General features: G+C 67.2%; 1 protein-coding gene across 1 annotated transcript; it reads right to left on the reverse strand.

Moving 5' to 3' along the window:
• Positions 1-1,268: 1,268 nt before the first annotated feature.
• OVOL1 (ovo like transcriptional repressor 1) lies at positions 1,269-5,571 on the reverse strand. The gene is made up of 4 exons (XM_074167613.1): positions 5,472-5,571; positions 2,978-3,123; positions 2,130-2,394; positions 1,269-1,549 (listed from the first exon to the last, which is right to left on the reverse strand). The coding sequence occupies exons 1-4, from the start codon at positions 5,569-5,571 to the stop codon at positions 1,269-1,271; spliced, it is 792 nt and encodes a 263-aa protein (XP_074023714.1).
• Positions 5,572-9,149: the final 3,578 nt, after the last annotated feature.

Consider the following 9,149-nt stretch of genomic DNA (forward strand, 5'->3'; position numbering starts at 1 on the left):
CCTATAGGGAAAGGGGGGGGCTGTAGGGGAAGGGGGGGCTATAGGGGAAAACAGGAGGGAGCCTATAGGGAAAGGGGGGGGGCTGTAGGGGACGGGGGGAGGCTATAGGGGAAAACAGGGAGGTGCCTATAGGGGAAGGGGGGGAGGTATAGGGGAAGGGGAGAGGCTATAGGGGAAGGGGGAAGCTCTAGGGGAAAACAGGGGACCCCATAGGGGATGCACGGAGGCTATAGTGGAAAATGGGATTCTATGTGTGACTGCAGGAGCCTATAGGGGATAGGGGGAGGCTATAGGGGATGGGGGGATCTATAGGGGATAGGGGGAGGCTATAGGGGATGGGGGGATCTATAGGGGACAGGGTGATCTATAGGGGATAGGGGGAGGCTATAGGGGAATGTGAGGGGTCTGTAGGGGCAGGGGGAGTCTATAGGGGCCAGGGAATCCATAGGGAACCAGGGAATCCATAGGGAACCAGGGAATCCATAGGTGAACAGCAGCTTTATGGAGAACCCCCCTTCCTTCCACGACGCAGCACCAGGGGAGGGGGGGGGGGGGGAGCAGCCGGGGGGCGGGGCCAGCCCGGGGGGCGTGGTCTGTGCCCGGGGGGCGGGGCCTGCCCGAGGGGCGGGGGTGGGTGGGACCAAGCAAGGGAGAGCGCTCAGAGGGGCGGGGGCTTCTCCGGGGGGCGGGGCCAGCGGCTCGAAGGGGGCGTGGTCAGTGCTTCACCGAGGGGGCTGCTGCCCCAAAGGGGCGGGGCGTTCTTTCAAAGGGGGGCGTGGTCTGTGCCCCCTTGGGGGCGTGGCCAGCACTCCAAGGGATCCTGGCTTAGGTCCCCCTGGGAGTGGGGGCGTGGCCTAAAAGGGGGCGCGGCCCAAGGGGGGGGGCGGAGTTTGTGATGGGGGCGTGTTCGCCATCCCGAGGGGGCGTGGCCTGTAAGCACGCCCCCTGGCGGTGGGGGGGGGGTGTGTGGGGGTGTGTGTATTTAACTCCCATAGCGGCCGTATCCCTGCCCCCCCCCCCCCAAGGGGGGTGCCCCCCCTCGAGTGGGCGTGTCCCTGCCCCAAGGGGGGGGGCGTGGCTTTTACCCCCAGGGGGCGTGGTCTGTAAGCCTGGTGTTTAATTCCCACGCCGGCCATCCCCCTACCCCAAAGGGGGCCGTGCCCTGACCCCCCCCCCCCCCACGCCACCCCACCCCATCCCACCCCCCCCCCAAAAATAACCTCCAGTGGGCGTGTCCCTAAGGGGGCGGGGCCAGCCGGGGGGCGGGGTTAGCCAGGCGGGGAGGCGGGGGGGCGGCGCGTGGCGGCGGCCGCCTTGCGGGCCAGTTTGGCGAGGAGGGGGCTGTGGGGGTGGCGCTGGCGGAGGTGGGCCAGGTGGGCGTCCTGGCTCTCGGCCGTGCCCCCGCACTCCTCGCAGACGTAGAGCTTGGCCCGACGCTCCTTGTAGGCGTAACGTTGGGCCACCCCGTGGATCTTCTTCAGGTGGGACTCCAGGGAGCAGCGCTGCGTGAAGGCCTTCTCGCACAGGCTGCACTTGTAGGGGCGCACGCCTTTTGGGGAGGGGGGGGGGGGTTGGGGGGGGAAAGGGGGGTTAGGGGACACCCCGTGTTGGCCCTGTCCTCATCTGCATCCCTGTCTCCATCCCCATCCCATCCCTCTCCTGTCCCCATCCTATCCCTGACTTCATTCCCATCCCTGTCCCGTTCTCATTCCATCCTTGTCCCCATCCCATCACATCCCTGTCTCCATCCCCGTCCCCATCCCTGTCCTGTCCCCATCCCCATCCCATCATTGTCCTCCATCCCTGTCCCCATCCCAATCCCCACCCTGTCCCTGTCCTCATCTGCATCCCTGTCTCCATCCCATCCCTGTCCTGTTCCCATTCTCATCCCAGTCCCATCACATCCCTGTCCCCATCCCATTTCCTCCCATTCTCAACCCTGTCCCTATCCCCATCCCATCCCATCCCATCCCATCCCATCCCCATCCTTGTCCTCCATCCCTGTCCCCATCCTGTCCCCATCCAATCCCCATCGTATCTCTGTCCCCATCCCCATTCCATCTCCATCCCCATCCCATCCCCATCGCATCCCCCTCCCATCCCATCCCCATCCCCATCCCAGTCCCCACCAGTATGGGTGCGGACGTGCCGCTTGAGGTCGAAGGTGTCGTTGAAGCCCTTCCCGCAGTAGGGACAGAGGTGCCGTTTCACCTCGCTGTGACACTTCAGGTGCCGGTTCAGCATCCGCTGGAACCCGAAACTCTTCTGGCACACGGGGCAGGAGAAGAGCTCCGTCCCCCCGGGGACCCCCCCGGGGACGGGGACCCCCACCGGGACCCCCCCAGGGATGGGGATGCCCGGGGGAATGGGGGCACCCATGGGGCCTGATGGTACCTGCCAAGAGATGGGGAGGGAGGGGTTAACTTGGGGTCCGTCCCCCCCCCGTCATGGGGACCCCCCCAGCTTGGAGACACCCCCGGTCATGGGGACACCCCCCCCCCCCCCCAGCTTGGGCACCCCAGTTATGGAGTCCCCCTGGTCATGGGGACCCCCCGGCATCAGGGACACCCCCACCTTCTCCCCAGCCACAGGGAAACCCATTTGGGGACCTCCCAATCAGGGGGACCCCCCCAGCCATACAGCCCTCTGGTCATGGGGGACACCCCCAGCTTGGGGACCCCCCCAGTCATGAGGACCCCCCACCTTTGAGACCGCCAGCCACAGGGACACCCCCTCCCCAGCTTGGGGACACCCCATTAAAGGGGAACACTCCATCTTGGGGACCCCCAGGAACAAGAACCCCCCCCCCCAGTTTAGGGACGCTTCCCAATTTAGAGACACACCCCCCCCCCCCAGGCCCTGGGACACCCCTGGGACACCCCAACATGGTGACACCCAGGTCACAGCACCCCTCTCCAGGGGACCCCCCACATTTGGGACCCCCCACATTTAGGACACACACACACACACCCCTTACCTTGCTTTTGGGGTGCAGGAAGGGGCCGTGGGGGGCGCGGGGGGCCTGGGGGGGCAGCATCATGTCGAGGGGGGACACAGGGGACGCGGGCGCCTCCCCCACCGCTGGCTCGGGGTCCCTGCGCAGGGGGCAGCCCCCCAGACAAACTGGGGAGGGGGGGGGACACAGTGGTTGGGGAGGTCCTGCACCCCCAAATACCACACCCCCTCGATGAGCACCCCACAAGGGGATGCCCCCTAATGCCCCCCCCCAAATGTGACCCCCCCCCCCCAATGGGGACACCCCCCCCCCCAATGGCACTCCCAGTAGACCCTGTGTAATGGGACACCCCCCTCCCCTCCCCCCAGTGGAGACCACCCACAATGTGACCCCCAAAAAAAGGCACCCCCCCAATGTCACCCCCCCCACCCCGTATGACCCCCTCAGTGTCACATCCCCCCCAGTATGACCCCCCCCCAATATAACCCCCTCATGTCACCCCCCAATGGGGACCTCCCCAAATGTGCCCCCCCCCCCAATAAAACCCCCAAATGGGGTTGCCCACCAATATGCCCCCCCCCCCCTAATTTGGCACACCCCCCCCCAAGCAAGGACCCCCCCCGAAAACCCAGGGCAGGAGGAGGGGGGGCCCCTCCCCCCACCCACCCCCGCCTTTTCGGGGTTCCTCCGACCGGTCGAGCGGCTCCGGCCGCGACACCCCAAATTACGGGTTTCCGGCGGGTGTCGCCCGCGTGGGCCCCGGGGGGGGGTGGGGGGGGTGGGGGGGGGGGGGACGACGGACGCCACCACCCCCCTTCCCCCACCCCCCCCCCAGGGCCTGGCGGTGACCCAGGCGTCCGGGCGGATCCAGGCACCCCCCAGGGCCCTGCATCCCCCCGAGGCACCCGGGCACCCCAATATTCCCCAAGCGACCCAGGCGTCCTGGCACCCCAACCCCCCCCAAAAAGGGACGCAGGCATCCGGGCACCCCAACCCCCCCAAAAAGGGACGCAAGTGTCCTGGCACCCCACATCCCCCCCAAGGGACCCAGGCATCCCGGCACCCCAATATCCCCCAAGAGACACAGGTGTCTGGGCACCCTGTCCCCCCAAAAAGGGACCCAGGCGTCCTGGCACCCCACACATCCCCCTGGGGGTCCCGGGCACCCTAACCCCCCCCAAAAAGGGACCCAGGCGTCCTGGCACCCCACACATCCCCCTGGGGGGTCCCGGGCACCCTAACCCCCCCAAAAAGGGACCCAGGAGTCCTGGCACCCCACACATCCCCCTGGGGGTCCCGGGCACCCTAACCCCCCCAAAAAGGGACCCAGGCGTCCTGGCACCCCACACATCCCCCTGGGGGTCCCGGGCACCCTAACCCCCCCAAAAAGGGACCCAGGCGTCCTGGCACCCCACACATCCCCCTGGGGGGTCCCGGGCACCCTAACCCCCCCAAAAAGGGACCCAGGCGTCCTGGCACCCCACACATCCTCCTGGGGAACCCAGGTGTCCGGGCACCCCGACCCCCAAAACGGGGCCCAGGCATCTGGGTGGGACCGGGGGGGGGGGGGGGGGGGCGGGAGGGGGGGGGGCCCTGACGGGCGGCGGCAGCGTGGCTCCAGCCCCACCCGGGCGGGGCCGTACCCCGACTCTGTCATTAAGGGGGTTAATCACCACCCGGACGCCTGGGTCCCCCCCCGGGGGGCAGGTGGGGGGGGGTGGGGGGGTGGAGGGGACAGAGGTAAAACAGGGCTCCCCCGGACGCCTGGGTCCCCTGGGGGTAGTATGGGGTGTGGGGGGGTGTGGGGGAGCTGCCCCAGACGCCTGGGTCCCCCCAAGACACCTGGGTCCCCCCCCCGGATGTCTAGGTCCCCCCAAAAAACCTGGGTCCCCCTGAACATCTGAATCCCCCCATAACTCCTGCCCCTCCCCCCCAGAGTCCTGGGTCCCCCCCCGAAATCCTGGGTCCCCCCCGGATGCCTGGGTCCCCCCAAGCACCTGGGTCCCACAATAACTCCTGGGTCCCCCCATAACTCTTGGGTCCCCCCCCAGATGCCGTGGTCCCCCCTGAACTCCTGTCTCTCCCCCCGTAACTCCTGGGTCTCCCCTGGGTGCCAGGGTCCCCCCCAAACCCCTGGGTCCCCCCAAACCTCTGGGTCCCCCCCAAACCCCTGGGTCCCCCCCAGACTCCTTGGTCCCCCCAATACCTGACTCCTCCCAAATGCCAGGATCCCCCCAGATGCCTGGGTCCCCCTGGACTCCTGCGTCCCCCCAAAAAAAGCTGGATCCCCCCTGGATGCCTGGGTGTCCCCAAAAACCTGGGTCCCCCACGGACACCTGGGTCCCTCAAACACCTGCGTCCCCCCATAACTCCTGGATCTTCCCAGAGTTCTGGGTCCCCCCTTGGATGCCTGGGTCCCCCCAAACACCTGGGTCTCCCCATAACTCCTGGGTTCCCCTCCCCCCCCCCCCCCAAGATCCCTGGGTCCCCCCCGTGCTCCCCCCCGATCACCTACTGGGGACGTAGATCTCCGCCCGCTGCTCATCCGGGAGCTCGCTCCAGTTGCGCTTGGCCGTGGCCACGCACGGCTTCTTCACCAGGAAGGCACGGGGCATGGCGGCCCCCCCGATCCCCGATCCCCGATCCCCCGAGGGATCCCCCCGACCGCGCTCTGGCCCCGATCCCGACCGGCTCCAACAACCCTCGACCCAGCCGGCACCGGATCACCGATTCCTGGTGGGTATCGATGCCGGATTTCCAGGTCCCGGGGTCGGTGTCGGTGCCGGATCCCAAACCCTCGGTCAGTTTTGGTGCTGGATCCCAGATCCCGGGTCAGTTTTGAGGGCAGAACACGAGGATTTGGTCAATATCGGCACCGGATCCCAGATCTCTGGTCAGTTTCAGCACTAGATCCCCAGATCCCCGGTCAGTTTTGGTGCTGGATCCCAGATCCCGGGGTCAGTTTTGGTGCCAGAACACAAGGATTTGGTCAATATCAGCGTTGGATCCCAGATCCCCGGTCGGTTTCGGCGTCGGATCCCCAAGCTCTGGTCAGTTTCGGGGCCAGATCACTGGTATTTGGTCAATTTCAACGCCGGATCCCAGATCCCAGGTCAGTTTCAGCACAAGATCCCCAGATTCTTTGTCCGTTTTGGTGCTGGATCCCAGATCCCGGCTCAGGTTTGGTGCCAGATCACACGGATTCGGTCAATTTCAGCACCAGATCCCTGATCTCCGGTCGGTTTCGGTGTCAGATCGAAGGGATTCGGTCAATTTCAGCACGGGATCCCAGATCCCTGCTCAGTTTCAGCTCCAGATCCCGGGTATTGAGTCCGTTTCGGTGCCAGATCCCAGATCCTTGATGGGCTTTTGGGCTCAAACTGCAGGTATTTGGGGAGGTTCGGCGCTGGATCCTGGATCCCTGGTCAGTTTCCGTAGTAGATCCCGGATCCCTGGTCAATTTCAATGACAGATCCCAGATCCTCGGTCAATTTCCGTCCCGGATCACAAATACTTCATCAGTTTTGGTGCCAGATCCCGGATTTTCAGTCGATTCCGATGCCGGATCCCGGATCCCTCGATGGATCCCAGGTCGATCCCGTCACCGGATCCGGCACCTTCAGTCCATCCCAGCACCCGATCCCGGTGCCGGCGTCAGCCTCGTGGCACCAAGACCCGGTGTCACCGTCACTGCGCTGTCACCGAGACCCGGTGTCACCAAAACCCAGCGTCACCGAGACCCAGCGTCACCAAAACCTGGTGTCGCCGAGATCCGGTGTCACCGAGACCCGCTGTCAGCAAAACCGGCGTCACCGTTGCTCAACGTCAACCGAAACCCGGCGGTGTCACCGTCACCGAGCCATACGCCGCCACCTCAACACCACCCTCCGTCGCCGGTTACACGCCGCCGGTTGTTGTCGGTGAGGCCGGTTGTCGGCGGCTGAGCATCACCGGTTGTGCGGTGCCGGTTGTATGTGCCGTGTCAAGCGGTGCTGTGCCGGCTGTGCTGTGCCAGTTGTGGCGTGACAAGTGGTGCCGGTTGTGCCGCGGCGGTTGTGGCGCGCGGTGCCGGCTGCGCGTCGTCGACTGTCCCGCCCCGGGAGGTGTTGCCGGGACCGGCGGGACCGGTTGTGCCGGGGCCAGTGTCGGAGCCGGTCGGTCGGGCGCCACGTTGGGAAATAACGGGGAGCCCCCGCCCCGGCCTGGGGACGCGAGGGGACGCGGGGACATCGGTGTAGGGATGCGGGGACATGAGGGGACATGAGGGGACATGGGGTGGTGGGGACGTGGGGACGTGGTGGGATGGGGCTCATGGGGACACGGACATAAGGACATCGATGTGGGGACGTGAGGGGACATGGGGTGATGGGGAGGTGAGGGGACATGGGGTGATGGGGACATGGTGACGTGGTGAAGCTGGCACATGGGGACGTGGGGACGTGGTGGGATGGGGCTCATGGGGACACGGACATGGGGACGTGGAGACACTGATGTGGGGATGTGAAGGACATGGGGACATCAGGGGACATGGAGTGATGGGACATGGGGATGCGAGGACGCCAATGTGGGGACATGAGGTGATGGGGACACAGGGACACCGGTGTGAGGACATGGTGACAGGGGCCATGGTGGGATGGGGCTCATGGGGACATGGACGTGGGGCCATGGGGACATTGATGTGGGGACACAGAAGACGTGGGGACGTGTAGGACATGGGGACATGAAGGGACAAGGGGACATTGGGATGTGGGGACACCAGCATGAGGACGTAGGGACAGGGACCATAGTGGGATGGGGCATATGGTGACATGGATGGGGGGACACGGGGATGTGGGGACACGGGGATGTGGGGACATGAGGGGACACGGGGTGATGGGGACATGGGGACACGGGGACATGGGGACATTGGGACGTAGAAACATGGGGGGCTGGGGCGTATGGGGACGTGGGGATGTGGGGGACACGGAGGGCATGGGGACGTTGGGCTGAGGGGACATCACAGGGAGGTGGAGAGGTGGGGACATGGGATGGGGGGACAGAGGGTCATGGGGACATTGGGATGGGGTGATGGGGGGGGGACATGAGGGGACAGGGGGTGATGGGGACATGGAGGAGGACGATCGGTGATGGGGACAGAGGGGACACGGGGACCCCCTTCCCTCCTCCCCCGTCCCCCTCCCGTCTTGTCCCCGTCCCCCTCCCTGGGGGCAGGGCCAGGGCCCACCCAGATGCCTGGGTCCCCGCCCAGGTGTCCCCCCCCCTCCTCCCCTCCCCCCCCCCGGGGGGGACCCCCAGGCCCCAGCGGGACGCGGGGACGCCCGGGAGGTGCCGGAGGAACCGGTGGCACCAGGATGGCCCCGGGGGAGGGACAGGCTTGGGGGGGGCAGAGGGGGGGGGGGGGACACGACACAGGCCTGGGTCCCCTGGGGGGTCAGTGGGGGTCACCCAGACGCCTGGGTCCCTTGGGGGGGGGCGTCACCCGGATACCTTGGTCCCCTGGGGGGGGGGGCGTGTCAGGGGGGGTCACCCAGACGCCTGGGTCCGTTGGGGGGGGGTCACCTGGATACCTTGGTCCCCTGGGGGGGGGTCAGGGGGGACGCCTAGGGTCCTCTGGGGGGGGGGGGTGTCACCTGGATGCCTTGGTCCCCTTGGGGGGGGGGTCAGGGGGGGTCACCCAGACGCCTGGGTCCCTTGGGGGGGGTCACCTGGATACCTTGGTCCCCTGGGGGGGGGGTCAGGGGGGACGCCTAGGGTCCTCTGGGGGGGGGGGTGTGTCACCTGGATGCCTTGGTCCCCTGGGGGGGGGGTCAGGGGGGACGCCTAGGGTCCTCTGGGTGGGGGGGCACCGGGATACCTCAGTCCCCTGAGAGGGGGGGGGACACACACACACCCGGACACCTGGGTCCCCTGGGAGACCTTGGGGGGGGGGGGGGGGTCGGGGGTGTCACCCGGACACTTGGGGTGCTCTGTGGGGGGGGGGTCACCTGGATGCTTAGGTCCCCTGGGGGGGGGGGGGCGACACCCGGGTACCTCGGGGGACCTGGGGGCGAGGGGGGGTGGGTGTGTGGGGGGGTGTCACCAGGGTCACCCGGACGCCCTGGTGTTCCCCCCCCCCCCTTGACGCCTGGGTCCGTCTACGTGCGGGCGGGGCGGATTCGGGGTGCCCCGGGCGGGGGGGGGGTGTGTGTGTAGG

Source organism: Numenius arquata, unplaced genomic scaffold (genome assembly GCF_964106895.1).
Source record: "Numenius arquata unplaced genomic scaffold, bNumArq3.hap1.1 HAP1_SCAFFOLD_1768, whole genome shotgun sequence".
NCBI classification, from domain to species: domain Eukaryota; kingdom Metazoa; phylum Chordata; class Aves; order Charadriiformes; family Scolopacidae; genus Numenius; species Numenius arquata.